We start from the raw sequence: 24643 nt of genomic DNA on the forward strand, positions 1-24643 counted from the left end.
CAGCTCACCTCCAGCAGGTCCTGGAAGTACTTCCGTCTCTCCCAGGGCAGGAAGCCTCTATCTGAGGAGGTGTAGTGCTGCAGCTTCCTGCCCAAAGGAACCCCCCGGGCTCCCTTTGCTCCTTCCTCCGGTCCCTTCTCGGCCCCTGCCCGCTGCTGCTGTGATTGGCCCTCTGAGCCCTTGGCTTTGGCCAGCTTGGAGGACGGTGGAGGTTTCTCTGTGGGGGTGGTGTCCTGGGCTTTAGCGGCTTTCGGAAACTCCCCATCCACTAGAACTGGGATGGGGGTTGCTGGAGTCTTTTGTGCTTTCTGTTTCTCTTTCTCACCAACGATGCTCGACTTGGGCACCTCCTCTGGTGCCTCGGTTCCCTCTGGCTCTTTGGTCTTCTCTGCTCCGTTTCTTTCTGGACTGTGTTGTGCTACTGGGTTAGCCTCCAGTAACTGTGGTGCGTCTGCCTCTCTCCTCACCACATGTCCTACTAGGTCTTTAAAAGGGTTGTCCTGGGGTTTGATCTGGTCAGCTGGTGTTAACCTGGAGCCCCGATTGGCCAGAGCCTTGTACGGCCCCAGCAGCATAGCCTTGGTGAGGTTATAACCCTTCATAGTGATGTCACCCACCAGGAGTTTTCCTTGCAGCCTCTGAAGCTCACTCTGCAAGGCCGCCGGTAGCAGGGACACGTTCAGCGCAGGCACCTCCACGATCACCTCATTTTCCCCAGGTGGCCTCTTCAGGACTCGGGGACCTTGTTTCTCCAGAGGGACATCCTCGAAAGGGACCTCAGGCTCTGCGCTGGCGGTGGTGGGCTTGGCCTCTTTGGATCCATCTTTGTGGAGTGGGCCGGACACGGACACGTTGGGCTGGGGGAGCTGACGGGTGTCCACAGCCACGCTGAAGGTCAGGGAGAACTCCTTGTCGTCATCCCCTCGGACAGTGAGGTTGTAGTGGACCAGCGAGGCATTGTGGCCTGAGTGAAGGAGCAGGTGGACCGTCTTCCACTTATTGGCCACCGAGGTATGGCGCACGGCCGGGTTGTCGCTGACCTGGGCCTCGGTCACCCGGCGAGCCACGCCTGCAAAGCTGAAGTATGGCCTGGTCTCACCCACCGGCAGGGTGTACAGGGTCCTGTTCTTCAGCAGGGTGACGCTGTAGAGCTGGTTAAAGTGATCTACAACACACACACACACACACACGATGCATGATTATCACTGCTCTTCCACCTCACTGGATGAGCTAACGTGACCAGACCAGGAAAAACACTTGGCCAATATTCTGCACATTTTCTCATCAATGAAACATTTGATCTCAGAGTCTTCTCTTCACAAAAGTAGAACCTGTTACGAACAAATTGCAGTAAGTTTTGGAGACTTGACCCTGTGCCAAAGTTTCCAAAATAATGATGTTGTTTAAAAGGAGTGCACGGGCGAATTTAGTTATTGTACATGCGCACTTCACAGAGTAGGCGTTCCCTCACGGAAAATATGTAAATACGTGTTAAAACGCGCAAATAGGATCTGGCTAGCTCCTGCTTGGAACTGCACACGTCTTTGCTTGTTCTGCCCACTGTGCTCATTTGCTCCCATTGCAAACAGCACATCACATATCTTGGGTTAGTATTCAATATCTTAGCTATAAATAAAGCTTTTCCAGGTCAGGCGAATAAGAAAAACTCCTGGCCCTACTTCAGATCACACGCACCTTGTCCACAGTCACCCACGTCGAAGCCACAGGAGAGCACGTTGCAGGCCTGGTCACAGAACTTGTCTGCCAGCCAGGAGTTGGCACAGCCTTGGTTACAGCTGGACACGCCCCCGATGCCACCTAGACCTCCGGAAAACTGCCAGGGCTGATTACCCACTCCGCCCACACCGGTCCCAAACCGGCTGCCCCCAGCTCCTGTGTGGTGAGATGGAGAAGAGGAAGAACATCAAGCTCAGTGAACGACGAGTTGTGACGGAGGAGAGAAGGGAAGAAAGAGAAGAGGCAGACTGGTACAGGGAGGGATAAGGAGTGATTGTCACCCAGGCAGTCGCCACCATCCCAGTCACAGGCGGAGTTGTTGCAGGCCTTGTCACAGTAGCCATCTTTGATCCAGGAGCCTGGACAACCTTCAGCACAGTTAGGGACCGGCCAGGTGAGGTACACCTGTAGGGAGAGAGGACAGGTGAGGTACAGTAGGGATGTACAAAATACAAAATAACAGAACTATTCCTCAAAACATAACCCAATCGAATGCTAGCAAGATACAGTTGAAGTCGGAAGTTTACATACGCTTAGGTTGGAGTCATTAAAACTCATTTTTCAACCACTCCACAAATTTCTTGTTAACAAACTATAGTTTTGGCAAGTCGGTTACGACATCTACTTTGTGCATGAGACAAGTCATTTTTCCAACAATTGTTTACAGATATTATTTCACTTATAATTCAGAAGTCAGAAGTTTACATACACTAAGTTGACTGTGCCTTTAAACAGCTTGGAAAATTCCAGAAAATGATGTCATGGCTTTAGAAGCTTCTGATAGGCTAATTGACATCATTTGAGTCAATTGGAGGTGTACCTGTGGATGTATTTCAAGGCCTACCTTCAAACTCAGTGCCTCTTTGCTTGACATCATGGGAAAATCAAAAGAAATCAGCCAAAACCTCAGAAATAAATTGTAGACCTCCACAAGTCTGGTTCATCCTTGGGAGCAATTTCCAAATGCCTGAAGGTACCACGTTCATCTGTACAAGCAATAGTACGCAAGTATAAACACCATGGGACCACGCAGCCGGCATACCGCTCAGGAAGAAAACGCATTCTGTCTCCTAGAGATTAACATACTTTGGTGTGAAAAGTGCAAATCAATCCCAGAACAACAGCAAAGGACCTTGTGAAGATGCTGGAGGAAACAGGTACAAAAGTATCTATATCCACAGAAAAACGAGTCCTATATCAACATTACCTGAAAGGCCGCTCAGCAAGGAAGAAGCCAATGCTACAAAACCGCCATAAAAAAAGCCAGACTACAGTTTGCAACTGCAAATGGGGACAAAGATCGTACTATTTGGAGAAATGTCCTCTGGTCTGATGAAACAAAAATAGAACTGTTTGGACATAATGACCATCGTTATGTTTGAAGGAAAAAGGGGGAGGCTTGCAAGCCGAAGAACACCATCCCAACCGTAAAGCACGGGGGTGGCAGCATCATGTTGTGGGGTGCTTTGCTGCAGGAGGGACTGGTGCACTTCACAAAATACATGGCATCATGAGGAAGGAACATTATGTGGATATATTGAAGCAACATCAAGACATCAGTCAGGAAGTTAAAGCTTGGTCGCAAATGGGTCTTCCAAATGGAAAATGACCAAGCATACTTCCAAAGTTGTGGCAAAATGACTTAAGGACAACAAAGTCAAAGTATCGCAGTGGCCATCACAAAGCCCTGACCTCAATCCTATAGAAAATGTGTGGGCAGAACTGAAAAAGCGTGTGCGAGAGAGGAGGCCTACAAACCTGATTCAGTAACACCAGCTCTGTCAGGAGGAATGGGCCAAAATTCACCCAACTAATTGTGGGAAGCTTGTGGAAGGCTACCCGAAACATTTGACCCAAGTTAAACAGTTTAAAGGCAATGCTACCAAATACTAATTGAGTGCATGTAAACTTCTAACCCACTGGGAATGTGATGAAAGAAATAAAAGCTGAAATAAATCATTCTCTCTACTATTATTCTGACATTTCACATTCTTAAAATAAAGTGGTGATCCTAACTGACCTAAAACAGGGAATATTTACTAGGATTAAATGTCAGGAATTGTGAAAAACTGATTTTAAATGTATGTGTCTAAGGTGTAAACTTCCGACTTCCACTGTATGTCATATTTATATGAAATGATAAAAAGTCTACATGAGCACAAACTTGAGCTAGTGAGTTGAATTCAAGACCAAGGATCTAGTAGCACTTGAATTTAAGTCTAGACCCGGACCTTCTGTCCTTTGGAGTGACTGAAGAAGTCGTCAGGCCACACGTCCTTCCCGAACATGACGTCGTCGTTGAGGTAGATGAACTTCTGAGACAGGCCTGGGATTCGGTGGATGTGGGTCTCAATGGCAGGGGAACTGAAGGTGGGCAGGTGGGTGTGGTTCTGGAAGACATCCTACACAGGAGAGACAATCATATGGCAACTTGGATTTGTTTTCCTAACTAAAGGCCCAGAATTCTTCCTGCTCCGGACACAACATCCCTTATTTTCTGTTATTGTCAACAATCATGTGAGAGTAGTACTGTAGGTCTCAGGTGTACCTGGTGTGTTACCACGGTGACGCGGGGGTTGTCCAGGTTCAGCCAGGAGGGGATCTGCCCATTGGTCACGATGAAGATGTGCCGCACCCAGGGGGCATGTCTCTCCACCGAGCGCAGCGAATAGCGCAGCTCCTCGTTGTCCTCGAAGCGACTGGCCGAGACGTCCTCGTCCTGCTTGGACTGGGGGGGGCAGAGAGCAGAGCAGAGGGGTCTGAGACATGCTTTCACCGTGCTCTGAAAAGAGACCAATCCAAAATGTTTGCAATACATGTCATTGTATTTTATCCTCGAGGTCGTATAGGTAGAGAACAACGGAAGTTCTCAGTCCAGCAGTTTAGTTCCACTCGGTGATACCTACTGCACCATGAATGGACAGTGGAACTGCATTAGGAGCGCTAACTCTTGTCTCTTTACCTTGACATACATTGTTGATCTTCCCTGATAGATAGTGAGTGACGGGACAGAGACAGAGTGAGGGTTTACCTGTGTGATGGCAGTCAGGTCCCAGAAAAGATACGCAGCGCTGATGATCAGCTCTTTCCCGTCCAGGGTCAGGTTCTTTTTGGCCTGCTGGGTCAGGTCCGTAAAGTCCTGAGGGCTGTTCAGATGGAGCAGGGCGATACTGGCCTCCGTATACAGCTGGAACTATGAGAAACAAAGAGACAGAAACATGGCAGTGTGGCACCAGAGACAGCAGATGCTACTCAGCATAGCAGCACCATGACAAAACAACTCAAATATCACAGCCTTTATTTGGAGCCAAGGACACAACCTCCACAACAAGACAGAGATATTTTTATGAACCACTTTAGCTGTAGTGGCCATGTCAAAGGTTATATGGCGCTGGGCCTAAAATCCCTTATTGTGACTTTGGTTACTGCTCCTGTCCCTGGGAAGAATTCCGTGTGACAGAGATGACAGACAGAGCCACCACATGACAGGTGCATACACAGAATACTAGGCTGAACGTGAGCTGGGTTCAAAGCGATTCGATTTTGATGTTGACCTATAACCTCTGACCCATGGCCAGTTTAAAGGATGGAACCACATCAAAGCAGAGGACTCGTCACAACCAACCACGACTACTGTAACCTTCAAGAGAGAATACCCCAGTCATGCCACTGGGGATATGGGAACGAGAGTGAGTGAGTGAGGCAGGGGGGGAGGGTTCGAAGGAAGGAAAGAGTGGGGCAGGCTCTTGGAAAATTCTGTGATGTCCTTTCTGGGTGGGGGAGCTGGTATTGATCTCAGCGTTGGATTGGAAGGCACGGCTCAGTGTCCTTGCATGTGCATGGGTCATCTCAGTCGTTGCCTCTCATAACCATCTGTCCCTACTCTCTCATCTCCTTAGTCCCTAGCCTTCCAGACAACCCACAAACCACTGAGCCAGAACCCAAACACCTTACTACTGCTGGCCTCCCACTCAGCCTTGACATGTTTGTTCTCTGCTCCTGTTGTTATAGAAATCCCTAAGATGAGGCCGGGACAACCAGCTGGAGATCACACTTCCATTTTTATTAGCCCCTTTTATAGGAGCTGTTAACACACAGCTCCATGTGTCTGTACAAGTTCTCACACACACACACACACACACACACACACACACACACACACACACACACACAAGACAATAGTAAACATAGCTTTACTAGGAAAGGCATTGGCAGTAACATCAACATTCTCATCCACATCTGCCTGTCAGCAGCCCGTCAAAAGATGCAGGCGTTTAGTTGAAGTATTAAAGGTCACGTCATACCCGTTATCATGAGCCAATGTCAATAGTGACCAGAGGATCCAAACATCAGCTGTTTTTCCTACTTCTGACATTTTAAACTGTTCATTACTGTTTAAAAACGTCATTAGTCAGTTGAGACAAAGAGGTGTATACATACAAACCACAAATACAGTAAAACCTTGAACCACGTGCTCCGGAAGTAAAAAACTGAAGCCTAAATATACCTAACCTGGGTAAAACCAAACCAAATCGTGCGTGTATCACGAGAGTCTAACACACACACCAGAGCCCAGTAAATATTTTAGCACAACTAAACGTCACAATAGTGTTGAGTGAGGGGGAGGCTTCATAATGTCATATGATCGTCGATCCATCATCCCCCCCCCCCCACGTCTCAAACTCCACAGCAGGGATCGTCAACTAGATTCAGCCGATTTTGTTCTGGAGGATGGCTGGTGACCCGGAACAGAGTTACAATTCATTTGTTGCCTGCAAGTTGATCGCAAGAAGCCCAAACAGATGTAATATTTGACTAAAACATCATTATAAACCTTGCTTACGTTTGTATGATCACATGTCTTAAGAGTGGGACTGCTTGGGAACAGGTTTCCCCAAATCAAAATCACTAGTTCACTTCCTGGTGTTATAACAGTATTTTCTGTCCAACAATAAATTCCAATAAATTCATCATATTTTGCGGGCCGCCAGTAGGGAAAGCCTGGTCTACAGTATAACCAGGGGTCATTCCAGTCATATGATTAAGGCCAGTGAGGTGACGATGCATCTTGGTGGAATCTATGGATTCCTCGTGGCCTGGCTTGTCCAGCGATAATGCTGCAGCTTCTGGCACACGTCTTCAATATCAGCATGGGTTTGAATCCCAAACCTGAAACACCTAAAAATTATATACATAAACACCAAAATAGTACTACTGTGTGACTATCATGGCTTTAAATGTAGTTATACTTTACGGCTTCTATTTATTGACTATTTTAGTCTCTCTCTCTCTCTCTCTCTCTCTCTCTCTCTCTCTCTCTCTCTCTCTCTCTCTCTCTCTCTCTCTCTCTCTCTCTCTCTCTCTCTCTCTCTCTCTCTCTCTCTCTCTCTCTCTCTCTCTCTCTCTCTCTCTCTCTCTCTCTCTCTCTCTCTCTCTCTCTCTCTCTCTCTCTCTCTCTCTCTCTCTCTCTCTCTCTCTCTCTCTCTCTCTCTCTCTCTCTCTCTCTCTCTCTCTCTCTCTCTCTCTCTCTCTCTCTCTCTCTCTCTCTCTCTCTCTCCCACCCCCTCCATGTCTCTGCATTCTCTCCATCTCTCCCCCTCCATGTCTCTGCATTCTCTCCGTTTCTCTCTCCCCCTCTGTGTCTCTGCATTCTCTCCCCCTCCCCGCCTTCTCTGCATTCTCTCTCCCCCTCCGTGTCTCTCTGCATTCTCCCCCACTCCCCTTCCGTGTCTCTGCATTCTCTCTCTCTCCCGCCATCTCTCCCCCCTCCATCTCCCCCCCACTCTTCCCCGTCTCCCCCCTCTCTCTCGTCCCATCTTTCCCCACCTCCCCGTCTCTCTCTCCACACCTCCCCGCCCCACCTCCCCATCTCTTCCCCATCTCATTCTCTCCCATCCCCCCCCCCGTCTCCCCACCTCCCAGTCTCTCCCCGTCTCCCTCTGGCTCTCTCCCTCTGGCTCCCCCCTCTGGCCGTCTCTCCGCTCTCCTCCACCCCCGGCTGACTCTCCGCAGTCCACCCCCTCCCCCCTCCGGCCAACTCTCCGCTCTCCACCCCCCCGGCCGTCTCTCTCCCCCTCCGTCTCTCCGCATTCTCTCTCTCCCCCCCTCCGTCCCGCTCTCTCTCCCCCTCCGTCTCTCCGCATTCTCTCTCTCTCCCCCTCCGTCTCTCCGCATTCTCTCTCTCTCCCCCCTCCGTCTCTCCGCATTCTCTCTCTCTCCCCCTCCGTCTCTCCGCATTCTCTCTCTCTCCCCCTCCGTCTCTCCGCATTCTCTCTCTCTCCCCCTCCGTCTCTCCGCATTCTCTCTCTCTCCCCCTCCGTCTCTCCGCATTCTCTCTCTCTCCCCCTCCGTCTCTCCGCATTCTCTCTCTCTCCCCCTCCGTCTCTCCGCATTCTCTCTCTCTCCCCCTCCGTCTCTCCGCATTCTCTCTCTCTCCCCCTCCGTCTCTCCGCATTCTCTCTCTCTCCCCCTCCGTCTCTCCGCATTCTCTCTCTCTCCCCCTCCGTCTCTCCGCATTCTCTCTCTCTCCCCCTCCGTCTCTCCGCATTCTCTCTCTCTCCCCCCCTCCGTCTCTCCGCATTCTCTCTCTCTCTCCCCCCCTCCGTCTCTCCGCATTCTCTCTCTCTCTTCCCCCCTCCGTCTCTCCGCATTCTCTCTCTCTCCCCCTCCGTCTCTCCGCATTGCCTCTCTCTCTCCCCCTCCGTCTCCTCTCTCTCTCCCCCTCCGTCTCTCCGCATTCTCTCTCTCTCCCCCCTCCGTCTCTCCGCATTCTCTCTCTCTCCCCCCTCCGTCTCTCCGCATTCTCTCTCTCTCCCCCTCCGTCTCTCCGCATTCTCTCTCTCTCCCCCTCCGTCTCTCCGCATTCTCTCTCTCTCCCCCCTCCGTCTCTCCGCATTCTCTCTCTCTCCCCCTCCGTCTCTCCGCATTCTCTCTCTCTCCCCCTCCGTCTCTCCGCATTCTCTCTCTCTCTCCTCTCTCTCTCCCCCCTCCGTCTCTCCGCATTCTCTCTCTCTCTCTCCCCCTCCGTCTCTCCGCATTGCCTCTCTCTCTCCCCCCTCCGTCTCTCTGCATTGTTCTCTCTCTCCCCCTCCGTCTCTCTGCATTCTCTCTCTCTCTCCCCCTCCGTCTCTCTGCATTCTCTCTCTCTCTCTCCCCCCCTCCGTCTCTGCATTCTCTCTCTCTCTCCCCCTCCGTCTCTCTGCATTGCTCTCTCTCTCTCTCCCCCTCCGTCTCTCTGCATTGCCTCTCTCTCTCTCCCCCCTCCGTCTCTCTGCATTCTCTCTCTCTCTCTCCCCCTCCGTCTCTCTGCATTCTCTCTCTCTCCCTCCCCCCTCCGTCTCTCTGCATTCTCTCTCTCTCTCCCCCTCCGTCTCTCTGCATTCTCTCTCTCTCTCTCCCCCCTCCGTCTCTCTGCATTCTCTCTCTCTCTCCCCCCTCCGTCTCTCTGCATTCTCTCTCTCTCTCTCCCCCTCCGTCTCTCTGCATTCTCTCTCTCTCTCTCCCCCTCCGTCTCTCTGCATTCTCTCTCTCTCTCTCCCCCCTCCGTCTCTCTGCATTCCCTCTCTCCTCCCCCTCCGTCTCTCTGCATTCTCTCTCTCCCCCCCTCCGTCTCTCTGCATTCTCTCTCTCTCTCTCCCCCCTCCGTCTCTCTGCATTCTCTCTCTCTCTCCCCCTCCGTCTCTCTGCATTCTCTCTCTCTCTCCCCCTCCGTCTCTCTGCATTCTCTCTCTCTCTCCCCCTCCGTCTCTCTGCATTCTCTCTCTCTCTCTCCCTCCTCCGTCTCTCTGCATTCTCTCTCCCCCCCCTCCGTCTCTCTGCATTCTCTCTCCCCCCCTCCGTCTCTCTGCATTCTCTCTCCCCCCCTCCGTCTCTCTGCATTCTCTCTCCCCCCCTCCGTCTCTCTGCATTCTCTCTCCCCCCCTCCGTCTCTCTGCATTCTCTCTCTCCCCCCTCCGTCTCTCCTCGCCTTCCTGAACCTCCTGTCCCCATACACTCTGCTTATAAAGGCTACCTCACATGTGGGGCCGTAGAAAAGTCTATGTGAGACAGAGGGAGTGGGTGGAATAGAAAGAGAAAACAGAGGGGGATAGAGAAGGAAAGGTCAGTAAAATCCTGGTGACCTTTCAGTGTGCTGCCTGGCACCACCCCATGGCCGCTCCCCAAGACAGGGTTTCACCCTAATACCCTTCTGTTATCACATGACCCCCGACGAGAGACACACAGAGAGACAGACACAGAGAGACAGAGAGACACACACAGAGAGAGAGACACACAGAGAAAAGAGAAGGAGAGGCAGTAGGAGGATAAGGAGGGCTCACTGTAGTCAGGAGTCTGCAGATCACAGACACTTTCTATTGTAGTGTAGATGAACGGGAGAAGACCGTTTAAAGAAGGATTTTTAAGCCTTGAGACAATTGAGACATTGAATAGGCAAGACAAAATATTTAAGTGCCTTTGAACAGGGTAGGGTGGTAGGTGCCAGGCGCACCGGTTTGAGTGTGTCAAGAACTGCAACGCTGCTGCGTGTTTCACGCTGAACAGTTTCCCATGTGCAACTCAATATTTTGAAGGTGTTCCTAATGTTTTGTACACTCCGTGTAGCTTTGTATGTATATAGCCTGTATCAATGCCTGCAGTGAGACAGAACTACAGTAGTTATTTATTACAGTTAACCATCAGTGGATTATTTTCTTTGATTATCTCAGAGTAATCCGGCGTGTTACTGGCATTCGCCCTCCCGAAATATTTCAGAGTTCTGATTGGAGAAAATGATTAGATAGACAACCCGTGGCCAAACTAAACCAGGGCTCTTTACTACCATAACTTTAAATAGATGGGAGACCTCTTCTGCTTAAAACCTGTTAGGGCTAGGGGGCAGTATTGACACGGCTGGATAAAAAAACATACCCGATTTAATCTGGTTACTACTCCTGCCCAGTAACTAGAATATGCATATAATTATTGGCTTTGGATAGAAAACACCCTAAAGTTTCTAAAACTGTTTGAATGGTGTCTGTGAGTATAACAGAACTCATATGGCAGGCCAAAACCTGAGAAGATTTCAAGCAGGAAGTGGCCTGTCTGAGAAGTAGTGTTTCATCTTGGCTCTTTTTATTGAAGACTCAGGATCTGTGCAATAACGTGACACTTCCTACGGCTTCCATAGGGTCTCAGAGCCCGGGAAAAAGCTGAACGATATCGAGGCAGGCTCTGGCTGAAACACTATCGCTTTTGGCAAGTGGCCACTCAGAGTACTATGGGCTTAGGCGCGTGCCCGCTTCGACCGAATGCTTTCTTTTCCTTTGTCTGTTTACCTAAAAGCAGATTCCCGGTCGGAATATTATCGCTTTTTTATGAGAAAAATTGCATAATAATTGATTTTAAACAGCGGTTGACATGCTTCGAAGTACGGTAATGGAATATTTACATTTTTTTTGTCACGAATTGCGCCATGCTCGCCACCCTTATTTACCCTTTAGGATAGTGTCTAGAACGCACGAACAAAACGCCGCTGTTTGGATATAACGATGGATTATTTTGGACCAAACCAACATTTGTTATTGAAGTAGAAGTCCTGGGAGTGCATTCTGATGAAGACAACAAAGGTAATAACATTTTTCTTATAGTAAATCTGACTTTGATGAGTGCTAAACTTGCTGGGTGTCTAAATAGCTAGCCCTGTGATGCCGGGCTATCTACTGAGAATATTGCAAAATGTGCTTTCACCGAAAAGCTATTTTAAAATCGGACATATCGAGTGCATAGAGGAGTTCTGTATCTATAATTCTTAAAATAATTGTTAAGCTTTTTGTGAACGTTTATCGTGAGTAATTTAGTAAATTCACCGGCAGTGTTCGGTGGGAATGCTAGTCACATGCTAGTCACATGCTAATGTAAAAAGCTGGTTTTTGATATAAATATGAACTTGATTGAACAAAACATGCATGTATTGTATAACATAATGTCCTAGGGTTGTCATCTGATGAAGATCATCAAAGGTTAGTGCTACATTTAGCTGTGGTTTGGGTTTATGTGACATTATATGCTAGCTTGAAAAATGGGTGTCTGATTATTTCTGGCTGGGTACTCTGCTGACATAATCTAATGTTTTGCTTTCGTTGTAAAGCCTTTTTGAAATTGAACAGTGTGGTTAGATTAACGAGAGTCTTATCTTTAAAATGGTGTAAAATAGTCATATTTTTGAAAAATTGAAGTAATAGCATATCTAAGGTATTTGAATAACGCGCCACAGGATTCAACTGGCTGTTGAGTAGCCCATAGAGGTTAAGTGCTATTACTTATTTAATTGGGTATAATTATATTGTTTAAGGTCTGTGGTTATGGCAGACAGACAGAGTCCATGTTCAGTTGGAACACAATAGATTCTGTCTTGATCCTGTCTGATTTACAAACGGTTGGAGCATGGCAATGACTGGCCCATCTTTCACACCACGATTCTGAGGTACAGGGTGACATCTTGTGGCTATATGAATATAGTTACATATTATATTCATTTGTCCTGGAATTGGACCTTATTTTTTCCTAAAATCTGCATTTCTCATTAAATGTAAATAAAATGTGGTGACATGGTTAAGAAAACAACGAATGTGTTCATATGATAAAAATGGCATACTGTATTATGTCAAACACTGCCCTCTAGTGAAATAACAGATACCTCTCCCTGTCTAAAATAAATACAGTACTGGATTTAGTATTGTATTTTCCTGCTAGATTATGCCATTTCTTTTCCTTTTTCCATCCAGGTTAGTCTTACCTGTTTGATCCTGCCAGTGACAACAGATGGCAGTTTGACTCTGAGCTGCTCTGTCTCCTTGAAGGATGCTGGGAAGCCACTGAGGTAGGCCAGGCTCTGCATGCGGACCAGACCTGGTGCTTCCTTATCTGTGGTCTACAGTATGAACAACAGCACAGTAGATTATTGTTACCACATGACTGTGTGTCCATTTGCTTATTCATCCTTAAGTAAGGACCAGTGTATCCAATTGGGGTAAATGCTCGATCATATAATGGTGCTGGAATCAGACAGGTCTTGGAAGTATTGGTTGTGTCTGGTGCAATAGAAGTTCTAATAGCAGACTACAGAGTCCGGTAACTCACCAGGTAACATCTAGAGACAGAGCGCTTCAGAGCCTCACGCAGAGCGTCTGTGTAGGCCTTGTCCGCTATGGGGGGGGGAGAAGAGAGAGAGAGAGATTTTGCTGTGATGACATGATTGGTGTTCTCGTACTGAGTGGGTAGCAGAACTGTGAACTGTGAACTGTGAACCGTGCTTCTTTCACATGCATTGCTTGCTGTTTGGGGTTTTAGGCTGGGTTTCTGTACAGCACTTTGAGATATCAGCTGATGTACGAAGGGCTATATAAATACATTTGATTTGAATTAGCATGTGTGTCGAGTGCCAGTTAGGAGTGTTAGTTTCAATGACTCTTTACCATCAGCATGGGAGTGGAAGACGACCACAGACACTGTGGTGGAGGGGTGGAGGGGCTTGGCCACTTGCAGCAGCAGCTTGGCGGTGGAGAAGGAGGGCGAGAGCGATGGCAGCTCCTTCAGGGTGACGTTGGCTGGCAGAGCCGGGTCCAGGGCTAGCATGGGCGCGATGATACAATGGGACAGCAGACATTCTGGCTTCACACTGCAAACAGAAACACAGAAATATAAAGAGAAAGATAAAAAAGGTCACAAAACATCAAGATGGTGTCCACAACGCCAATCCAACGTCACTACTTCTACCACACCACCATGGCTTGTGAAAAAGCCCGCTCTGTCTTGCTGCAGTTTGCACCCCTTGCACAAGGCTTCCTTTGTGCTGTGGTTGCGTCGCCCGCCTTAATGTCTGTGGTCATAAGCCAACTGTCGTTGCAGATTGGTCGACTACACAGAGACCCTCTCTCCCAAACACTCAGTTGAGCAAGAAACAGGAAACCATGTCAAAACCCTTGATCTAAGACGACCGTAGTTTGTGTCTCAATAAGATGGTTCATCATCAACTCCCAGCCCTTAGAGTTTGGAAGCATCCATATTGAGCTAGATATGTAAAGTATCCGTGTGAAAACCACAGTAAATCTACAGTAATGTACAGGCGTTTCCATCTCATCACTCACCTGTCCTTCGGCAATTCAGTCGGATCACTTGCATTCTTCCCCAGCCGTTCCCTATGGTGAGAAACAGTCCAGAAAGTCAATGCACTGATCCGTTAACGCATGGAATGTGTTGTTGGGGAATGTTCTAGTATTGTGATTGACAATCGACCTTTGATCTAACAGAATCTCCCACTGGCAATATTAGTTACCTACTTATTTGGTGTCCCCTAGTCTTCACAACAGGATGAATGGGAATGATTCAATCACAGTAATCATGTAATGTGAATAAGTACCCGCTTCCTTTACGTGCTAATAACCGCCTCTCAGAACATTCAGCGGGCCACAGTAACCCTCTCTCCGTCCAAAACCAAAAACAAGTATGTTCAGCTTGCATTCACGTCAAAACTATTTGTGTAGCCTAATGTGTGTGCCGTGTAACTGAAGTCCCGGTGACCATGTGCAGTACCTCAGTGTTCTCTGCTCTTCCTCCAGCTGCTCTCTCACACCACGTAGCTGCTTCATCAGGTCGGTGTCCGTGCCATTCACCCAGGTGTACACCACATCTATGGGCATGGGCTGGCACAGCCTACCGCGGCACAACACCATAGAGAAGATACACATCCATTTTAAATCAGTAGACAGAAAAAAGCACCATTTGGAATAGTGAGTTGAGACAGTGAAACACTGGTTATCCCTGTAGTTTCTCACCGTGTCTGGAATGATTTCCCAGCTACATTGTCTCTATAGGAGTCAAACAGTACATGGTACTGATCCCTACTCCACTCTACCACCACCTACACACAGAGAGGGGGATGATATCATTAACCACTGAATGGATTGTATACTTCAACATAACCAACCAGAACAGGCCGTGCCTTAACTTAGAGTGTAACGTCACACACACACACACACACACACACACACACACACACACACACACACACACACACACACACACACACACACACACACACACAGAGAGAGAGAGATAAGTTAACTGCTGCATCATTGCGTTTGACAAGGGTTCGCTTGTTAGCTAACTAAGCTACTTACTTCTCCAAACTGGAAGGCAGAGACGATCATGAGGACTATCCCTCCAAAGCAGAGGTACAGTCCATAGCGGTGGGACAGACAGGTGTAGGTCTGTCTCTGCAAGAGTTTCAGTACTGAATTGATTATCACCATGGTTCTCCTTTGCAATCCATATCTCTTCAGTCATTCACCGAAGACGCGGGAACATATCGGAGTTAATATAAAATAAACACTACAAAACGAACGACGTCTTCTTAGTCACATGACAACTAGCCAAAACTGTCAAAACACATGACCAACCATTGCACTTCCTTTATGGTGATGTGCGCCTTGTCTCAAATGTTCCGGGTGCTGCTTTAAAAAAAAAGTTGTACCGCCCTCTATCGACTAGGAGGAGTTGTGCTATACATTTATCGTGGCGTGTCCTATGCGTAGAAATACACTGAACATACCAAACATTAGGAACACCTTCCTAATATTGAGTTTCGCCCCCCTTTTGCCCTCAGAACAACCTCAATTCATCAGGGCATGGACTCTTTTATTTATTGTTATTTATAGTAACAGGTAAGTTGACTAAGAACACATTCTCATTTACAGCAGCAACCTGAGGTATATTAACAGGGGAGAGGAGGGGGGATGAATGAGCCAGTTGAAAGCTGGGATGATTAGGTGGCCATCATGGTATGAGGGCTAGAGAGGAGAATTTAGCGACTGAAAGACGGCACCCTACACAGGGCAATGTCCCCAATCACTCCCTTGGGGCATTGGAATATTTTTTTTGACAAAGGAAAGAGTGCATCCTACTGGCCCTCCAACACCACTTCAAGCAGCATCTGGTCTCTAATTCAGGACCAACCCTGCTTAGCTTCAGAGGCAAGCCAGCTGTGGGATGCAGGATGGTATGCTGCTGACTCTATGTCAACAACACAAAGGAGCTGATCGTGGACTTCAGGAGACAGCAGAAGGAGCACGCCCCCATCCACATCGATGGGACCGCATTGGAGAAGGTGAAAAGCTTCAAGTTACTCTGCGCACACATCACTGACAATCTGCACCGCCCGCAACCGCAGGGCTCTCCAGAGGCTGGTGCGGTCAGCCCAACACATCACCGGGAGCACACTGCCTGCCTTTCAGGACATCTACAGCACCCAGTATCACAGGAAGGCCAAGAAGATCATTAAGGACCTCAGTCACCCGAGCCACGGCCTGTTCACCCCGCTATCATCCAGCGAGTTCAGTACAGGTGCATCAAAGCTGGGACCGAGAGAATGAAAAACAGCTTCTTTCTCAAGGCCATCAGACTGTTAAATAGCCACCACAAGCCGGCCTCCACCCAGTACCCTGGCCTAAACTTAGTCACTGTTACTAGCCGGCTACCATCCAGTTACTCAACCCTGCAATTTTGAAGACTCATGTTAAAAGGAACCACCAGCTTTCATATGTTCTGAGCAAGGAACTTAAACGTTAGTTTTTCTACATGGCACATATTGCACTTTTACTTCTTCTCCAACACTTTGTTTTTGCATTATTTAAACCAAATTGAACATGTTTCATTATTTATTTGAGACTAAATTGATTTTATTGATGTATTATATTAAGTTAAAATAAGTGTTCATTCAGTATTGTTGTAATTGTCATTATTACAAATTTATAAAAATCGTCCGATTAATCGGTATCTGCTTTTTTTGGTCCTCCAATAATCAGTATCGGCGTTGAAAAATCATAATCGGTCGACCTCTAGTACAGATACTATTCTATCCACATATTCTTCAGATATACTACATATTCTCTCCACATACTGTCCATAATGTCTATACTCCGGACTCTGACATTGCTCGTCCTAAAATTTCAATACTTAAACATTTCTTAATTCCATTATTTTACTTGTATATTTGTGTGCATTGTTGTGTATAGTTAGATATTACTGCACTGTTGGAGCAAGGAACACAAGCATTTTGCTACACCCATAATAACATCTGCTTGTCACGCCCTGACCTTAGAGATCTTATTTATTCTCTATGTTTGGTTAGGTCAGGGTGTGACTCGGGTGGGAATATCTATATTTTCTATTTCTTTGTTTTAAGCCGAGTGTGGTTCCCAATCAGAGGCAGCTGTCTATCGTTGTCTCTGATTGGGAATCATACTTAGGCAGCCTGTTTTCCAGGCTGCCTAAGTATGATTGTTTTCTGGTTGGGTTGTTTTCTGTTTAGTATTCTGTTACCTGACAGAACTGTTGGCTTTTTGTTTTGTTACTTTGTTCGAGTGTTTTTTGATCTAATAATATCATGAACACTTTCCACGCTGCGCTTTGGTCCACTCATTCTGACGAGAGCCCTGACACTGCTAAATATGTATGTGACCAATACAATTTGATTTGGTGATGAAAGCATTCCACAGGAATGTTGGCCCATTTTGACTCCATTGCTTCCCACAGTTGTGTCAAGTCAGCTGTATGTCCTTTGGGTGGTGGCCCATTCTTGATACACACGGAAAACTGTTGAGCGTGAAACAGCCAGCAGCGTTGCAGTTCTTGACTCAAACTGGTGCGCCTGGCACCTACTACCATATCCTGTTCAAAAGCACAATCTTTTGTCTTGCCCATTCACCCTCTGAATGGCACCCAAACACAATTGATGCCTCAATTGTCTAAATGCTAAAACATCCATCTTTAACCTGTCTCCTCCCCATCATATACACTGATTGGAGTGGATTTAACAAGTGACATCAATAAGGGATCCTAGCTTTCACCTGGATTCACCTGGTTAGTCTATGTCATGGAAACAGCAGGTGTCCTTAATGTTTTGTATACTCAGTGTAGAATGGATGCATCCCTCTGCAGGCCTTCCCACTCAGACTAGAATGAATAATAAACAATGGAAAGAAAGAAATATACATTTTGGTTCAGAAGAGGATGTGAGGCCATTTTATGTAAAGCTTTGCGTCTTAGTTTCTGTTACATGCGGAAATGATCGGACGAGGCACCGAAGTCAGACCAACTCAACGTGACTGTTAGACCACGTGACTACAAATTAACGGTTTACGGTATAGTTTTCAGTAAAAGATGTCACTTTTTAGGTGGCCGATTAGCCAAATTATAACCCTACTTCAAATCTCAGCTCTGAGGGATTTTACCTGTCAGTATTCTGCATCGTATTTGTTCTTTATTAATTGCACTAAGGTCGGTCTGTCTGCGTGGTAACCTTTCCTTATTGCTGACAAAATGCTTTGGTTCATGGAGGAATTATGCTTTTAATTTAACCAATTTTTTTGATAATCTGGTCATCTAGCACGTTTATTGTTTCTTACCTAATTAATTGCATTGTTCGAGCATGATGTGGATGTTATCTTCCCCTATACAAAGTAAGATTATGATTCTTTATCAGCAGCCTGAGCATTTTTATTTTCCACGAACTTTCCGTTCTTCATTAAACCGTGATAATAGCATTTACTTCTTATTATTTAAATCAGTGGGGGTAATGGAAATAATGTTTCTTTATTTCTACTCATCAAAACCGGCGATATTAACGGAAATCATATTACATTCATATTGCACCACAGTTGAACGCTGTACTTGGCTGGTACCCAGTTCCCGGCTGTGTAGTCTACAGCGTAGGGGCCTGTGAGCTACTTAATGTCCGGTGTGTGTCCTCTCCTGACATTTAAACAGCTTGTTTATTGAGCAGATAGATATTTAAAACATATGCAAACTCAACATGAATAGGCATAGATAATTAATAAGGGTTTAACTAATTAGCGCTTTATTCAAACAATTAAAGCCCTCTATTCAGTAATATGTTCAGTAGATATACCTTCATTATTTGTTTGTAATCAACTGGTATGGTTTTACATTTGAAATGCAATTATCTATTTGGTTAATAGATTATGCCAATGGTATGATTTTGTTTTGAGTACATTTTTTGTTTTTATTAAATAACAAATTATATCACTTTCTGTTCTGTTATAATTTAATGTGTATAATGATTTTTAATATAATGTATTGTTTAAATTAAATCCAGATGATTTAAAATGACTTCCAGACATGGCATTAATACACACATTAACCCTGAACTATTTGTTCTTTAGTGACACTGGGGCTGAACCCCCAGAGAGCTGTGTCTTTGGCTTGATGACTCATCACTGCATTTGCAGATGAGCCCAGAAAGACACTAAAACCATGAAAGAGCTTTTTGTCTTAGTGTAAAGGGATAGTTCACCCAAATTATATATTTGGTTTCCTTACCCTGTAAGCAGTCTATGGACCATATATGACAGCAATCCATGCTTTGGTTTAGTTTCCCTGGCAATGTTTCTACATGCTAATGTCATGGGATGATGTTAGCATTTTTTCATGCATCATGTTCAAATCATCTATGTGACTTTGTTGTTACCTCTGTTTTAAGGTGCAAATAAATAAATATTGCAGCAGGTTTCACATAGGCCTACAATAGCCTACTGTGAGCGTATACTGTCTCAATGTGAAAAGTGCTAATAAAAAAATTCACTCCATGTGCCATGCCAAATCCTCTACAGGTATGGCCACCATGTATGCCAGATACAAGTTTGTGGAGAAGCTCAATGAGAAGTCGGGTGGTGTGCCCCCAGCACTGAACAAGGCTGCTTTATGGATTGGAATGCTTTCTTGTTTGGGGATGTGTTTTGTCGCTACTTTCCAGGTAGGTTGCCACGAAGGCACAAACGTCAGTTCAACAACTAGTTTTGATTCACATTTGGCCGAGTTGTCAATTAACGTCAATTCAACAAAAAATGTCACGGCACAGACGTCAGTTCAATTAGCCTATTAAACTTTGATTCAACCAGTGTGTGCCCAGTAGGATGTAATTGGATTTAAGATAAAAGTTGGGTGAAATCCAATCAGTTTTCCATGTTTATTCAATATCATCACATTGAATTTCTTTGTTAAAATGATATGGAAACAACATTGATTCAACCAGTTTTTGCCCAGGGGGTTGCCACCCCTTTAGTGTGAAGATGGAGGGGTTTTGTACCATGAAGTGACAGTGTGATATTCCATACATGATCTCTCTGGCGTGTTCTTTTTCCCCAGGAGACAACGATTATGGCAGTTCATGATGCAGGTGCATTACTCTTCTTCGTTTCTGGTGTTCTGTACACCATCTTTCAGTCCATTATATCCTATAAGGCCTTCCTGTCACGGGTGTCGTATGGATTGGACCAAAACGCAGCAGGAATGTGAATACTCATCTTCTTCAATGAAGGAAAACGTAAACACTTAACAAAACAACAAACATCGACGAGAAACAGTCCTGTCAGGTGCAACAAACACTAAACAGGAAACAACTACCCACAAATCCCATAGCAAAAACACCCCTCTTAAATAGGACCTTCAATTAGAAGCAACGAGGAGCAGCTGCTTTCAATTGAAGGTCAACCCAATAAACACCACATAGAAATAGACATACTAGAACTAACATAAACCCCGAAACACTCTAAACAAACACCCTCTGCCATACCCTGACCAAACTACAATAACAAACAACCTCTTTGACTGGTCAGGATGTGACAGTACCCCCCCCCCCCAAGGTGCAGACCCCGGAAGCACCTCACACAAAAAATAAACACAAAAAATAAACCCCAAAAACAAAAAATAATCCTAACTAAAGGAGACCTCGGGCTGATGCGCGTCGCTGGAGACCTCGGACTGAAGGGCGACTCTGGGAGCTCCGGACTGGAGGGCGACTCTGGGAGCTCCGGACTGTAAGCTGTCTCTGTCGGTTCCGGACTGTGGGCCGTCTCTGTCGGTTCCGGACTGTGGGCCGTCTCTGTCGGTTCCGGACTGTGAGCCGTCTCTGTCGGCTCCAGACTGTGGGCCGTCTCTGCTGGCTCCGGACTGTGGGCCGTCTCTGCTGGCTCCGGACTGTGGGCCGTCTCTGCTGGCTCTGGACTGTGGGCCGTCTCTGCTGGTTCCGGACTGTGGGCCGTCTCTGCTGGTTCCGGACTGTGGGCCGTCTCTGCTGGCTCCGGACTGTGGGCCATCTCTGCTGGCTCCGGACTGTGGGCCATCTCTGCTGGTTCCGGACTGTGGGCCGTCTCTGCAGGCTCCGAACTGTGGGCCATCTCTAGACGGGGCACTGTCGCCGGAAGCTCTGGACGGGGCACTGTTGCCGGACTCTCTCGACGGGGCACTGTTGCCGCACACTCTGGACGGGGCACTGTTGCCGGACACTCTGGACGGGGCACTGTTGCTAGACACTCTGGACGGGGAACTGTTGCCGGACACTCTGAACGGGGCACTGTTGCCGGACACTCTGGACGGGGCACTGTTGCCGGACACTCTGGACGGGGACTGCGCACTGAAAGCCTGATGCGTGGGGCTGGCTTAGGAGGCGCCAGACTAGGGACACGCACCACAGGGCTAGTGCGAGGAGCAGGAGCAGGACGAGCTGGACTGGGCTGACGCACTGGAGGCCTGGTGCGTGGGGCTGGTAGTGGAGGTACCAGACTGGAGACACGCACCCCAAGGCTAGTGCGAGGAGCGGGAACAGGACGTACTAGACTGGGCTGACGCACTGGAGGCCTGGTGCGTGGTTCTGGCTTTGGAGGCGCCAGACTAGAGACACGCACCTCAGGGCTAGTGCGAGGAGCAGGAACTGGATACACCGGGCCATAAGTAGGCACTGGAGGTCTGGAGCGCACCCCCTGCACAACTCGTCCTGGCTGGATGGTAATAGTAGCCCTGCACGAGCGGAGTGCTGGCACAGGGCGAACTGGGCTGTGCAGAGGCCTGATGGCTGCCGTGCGTAGAGCAGGCGTAGGGTAGCCTGGGCCTAGGAGGCGCACTGGTGGCCAGATGTGCTGCGCAGGCATCCTCCTTCCAGGCTGGATGCCCACTCTAGCACGGCACTTGCGAGGTGCTGGGATCGCTCGCACCGGACTGTGCGTACGTGTAACAGTGTAGGTTCCGTCCCTCTCTTCGCCCCAACCTGGGCTCGAACCAGGGACCCTTGCACACATCAACAACTGACACCCCACAAAGCATCGTTACCCATCACGCCACAAAAGCCGCAGCCCTTGCAACGCAAGGGGAAACCCTACTTCAAGTCTCAGAGCGAGCGACGTCACTGATTGAAATGCTATTAGCGCGCACCACCGCTAACTAACTAGCCATTTCACATCGGTTACACTCACCCCCCCTTTGACCTCCTCCTTTTCCGCAGCAACCAATCATCCGGGTCAACAGCATCAATGTAACAGTGTTGGTTCCGTCCCTCTCTTCGCCCCAACCTGGGCTCGAACCAGGGACCCTTGCACACATCAACAACTGACACCCCACGAAGCATCGTTACCCATTGCGCCACAAAATTTGCGGCCCTTGCAACGCAAGGGGAAACCCTACTTCAAGTCTCAGAGCGAGTGACGTCACTGATTGAAATGCTATTAGCGCGCACCACCGCTAACTAACTAGCCATTTCACATCGGTTACATACGCATGGGCGATATCGTGCGCACTTCCGCATACACCGGCGCTCTCCACTCCACACGCTCCCCATAATTACATTTACATTTAAGTCATTTAGCAGACGCTCTTATCCAGAGCGACTTACAAATTGGTGCATTCACCTTATAATATCCGGTGGAACAACCACTTTACAATAGTGCATCTAAATCTTTTAAGGGGGGGGTTAGAAGGATTACTTTATCCTATCCCAGGTATTCCTTGAAGAGGTGGGGTTTCAGGTGTCTCCGGAAGGTGGTGATTGACTCCGCTGTCCTGGCGTCGTGAGGGACATAATAAGCACGGGGAGTTGGCTTAGGGCTCACCCTTGGCCCAGCCAAACTTCCCGTGTGCCCCCCCAAAAAAAATATTGGGGGTGCCTCTCAGGCTTCCTTGCTAGCCGTGTCCCAGCATAGCATTGTCTGTCCTCTTCAGCCTTCCTCCATGGTCCTTCTCCCGCTAGTATCTGCCCCCAAGTCCAAAACTCCTTAAAGCTCTGCTGCTGCTCCTTCCTCCGCTGCTTGGTCCATTGGTGGTGGGTAGTTCTGTCACAGGTGTTGTAGGGATTTGACCAAAATGCAGCGGGAATGTGTATACTCATCTTCTTTTTATTAGGCAGAAAGAAGGAAAATCCAAAATAAACACGTATACAAAAACAATGACGATAAACAGTCCTGTAAGGCTTACAGCTATACAAGGAACAACTACCCACAAAATCCCATAGAAAAACACCCCTCTTAAATAGGACCTTCAATTAGAAGCAACTAGGAGCAGCTGCTTCCAATTGAAGGTCAACCCAACAAACACCACAGAAATACACATACTAGAACTAACATAGAAATAGACTAACAAGAACATAACCCAACAAACCCCAAAACACTCTAAACAAACACCCCTCTTAAATAAGAACATAGCCCAATAAACCCTGAAACACTCTAAACAAACACACCCCTGCCACGTCCTGACCAAACTACAATAACAAATAACCCCTAATACTGGTCAGGACGTGACACTTCCCCTATGGATGTTCCTTCGCCTTGTGATGGATGCGCACAGGAATTGCAACTATCGCCTTCCTGGCAGTTTTCCCCAGAATCCTTGAAAACAATAGTAACCCCTGGTGTCTAAATGATTTTAATCATGAATGATCATTGTTTTATAAAATAAAATATCTCCTTCATTTACCATCCAGCTGTTGTCTGTGCTATCTTTGTGACACAAACCACACTGCATAGAAAAACAGAAGACGAGGTACAGTATGAGCACATCTTTACCAAAAAGACCACTCACATAAACAACAAAGATGGACAACATTCTGGATCAATATAGGCTTTATAGGCCAGAGAAGCTATTCGTGCCAATACCAGTCTCTATCCGACTCTCCCTGTCATTACAGGACTATGTGTTCCATCTGGTGAGTGCTGTGAGTGAGTGGATCGTGGCCTTCTGCTTCTTCTTCTTCTTCTTCACCTACATCCACGACTTTAAAGTGAGTTTTCAGTCACCGCTCTGTCATTGTGGTGGGAAATCATTCTCCTTTTCTTCTCCTTATTTTAGTTATTTCTCTTTGTTTTGTTTCTTACAGAAGTTTACTCTGAAGCTGAGAACACAGTTTGTGGACTATTCCTGATGAAGCGTTTATTTGAACCTTTTAATCTGAATATTTACTAAATCAAGTGTATTTTTTCTACTTTTATAAAGCAAATGTATATGAGATCATCTGAATGGTACGATGTATTTCTTTATACTGTATCCATTGCAACATAACCCCAGTCTTAACGATTAACTACAAAACAAACACATCCTGTGAACAGCAATTAGAAAACTTGTTGGGTTAATGAAAGACTTAACCCATTGTTCATCATCTGGTGGGACAAAGGTCAGTATTGCGCAAGAAAATCACAAGATCAAGTTAATATAGAAAATTAATTTCACGCATCACCAGTAAATGGATAGAGGCTGTACGTACACTTACCTACTCCAAGGTTAATCGTTTGATATTACGATATAAATATTTTTCTAGTTAGGTATTTTGCTCACAGAAAACTCTTGTTTCTCAGGGTATTGAGGAGGCATATCTATGGTATACCATTGTAGTAAAGTAACTCAAAATACATACAGGGCTATGTGTGATATATTTCTGTTCCAAACACAAAACCCAAACAGTGTTTGAATAAAATGACGGCCACATATCTTTAGGCAAAATGTGTTATTTATTTTTCAGGCTAAACTGCATAAACACTACAGGCCATACTTGTGAACATTAGAAAAAGTTTAAGTTCAAGGTTAAGTTTAA

General features: G+C 46.9%; 2 protein-coding genes across 4 annotated transcripts in view; one reads left to right on the forward strand and one right to left on the reverse strand.

Annotated features, from left to right (window-relative positions):
• LOC106576272 (N-acetylglucosamine-1-phosphate transferase subunits alpha and beta) overlaps positions 1 to 15200 on the reverse strand; it is a 22052-nt gene extending 6852 nt beyond the window's left edge. For both annotated transcript variants that reach the window (XR_006760141.1, XM_014153356.2), the window contains exons 1-13: positions 14895 to 15200; positions 14550 to 14635; positions 14308 to 14427; positions 13863 to 13913; positions 13191 to 13393; positions 12856 to 12920; positions 12512 to 12646; positions 4769 to 4930; positions 4286 to 4465; positions 3969 to 4139; positions 2019 to 2142; positions 1696 to 1893; positions 9 to 1165 (exon numbers count right to left, since the gene is read on the reverse strand). Coding sequence is in view for 1 of the 2 variants with exons in the window: in XM_014153356.2 (XP_014008831.1) it covers positions 9 to 1165; positions 1696 to 1893; positions 2019 to 2142; positions 3969 to 4139; positions 4286 to 4465; positions 4769 to 4930; positions 12512 to 12646; positions 12856 to 12920; positions 13191 to 13393; positions 13863 to 13913; positions 14308 to 14427; positions 14550 to 14635; positions 14895 to 15026 (2784 nt within the window). In the remaining variant the exon portion in view is untranslated. The remainder of the gene's footprint in view (positions 1 to 8; positions 1166 to 1695; positions 1894 to 2018; positions 2143 to 3968; positions 4140 to 4285; positions 4466 to 4768; positions 4931 to 12511; positions 12647 to 12855; positions 12921 to 13190; positions 13394 to 13862; positions 13914 to 14307; positions 14428 to 14549; positions 14636 to 14894) is intronic.
• Positions 15201 to 17840: 2640 nt separating this feature from the next.
• Positions 17841 to 24299, forward strand: LOC106576345 (DNA damage-regulated autophagy modulator protein 1-like). 2 transcript variants are annotated; one of them, XM_014153468.2, is made up of 6 exons: positions 17841 to 18233; positions 19404 to 19546; positions 19939 to 19969; positions 23540 to 23598; positions 23744 to 23836; positions 23933 to 24299. In XM_014153468.2, the coding sequence occupies exons 1-6, from the start codon at positions 18203 to 18205 to the stop codon at positions 23975 to 23977; spliced, it is 402 nt and encodes a 133-aa protein (XP_014008943.1). In that variant the 5' UTR covers positions 17841 to 18202; the 3' UTR covers positions 23978 to 24299. The 2 variants fall into 2 exon arrangements, with proteins under 2 accessions (XP_014008943.1, XP_045555862.1); XM_045699906.1 differs by having other exon boundaries at positions 17841 to 18051.
• The last annotated feature ends 344 nt before the right edge of the window (positions 24300 to 24643 follow it).

Source organism: Salmo salar, chromosome ssa17, assembly GCF_905237065.1.
Source record: "Salmo salar chromosome ssa17, Ssal_v3.1, whole genome shotgun sequence".
Taxonomy (NCBI): domain Eukaryota; kingdom Metazoa; phylum Chordata; class Actinopteri; order Salmoniformes; family Salmonidae; genus Salmo; species Salmo salar.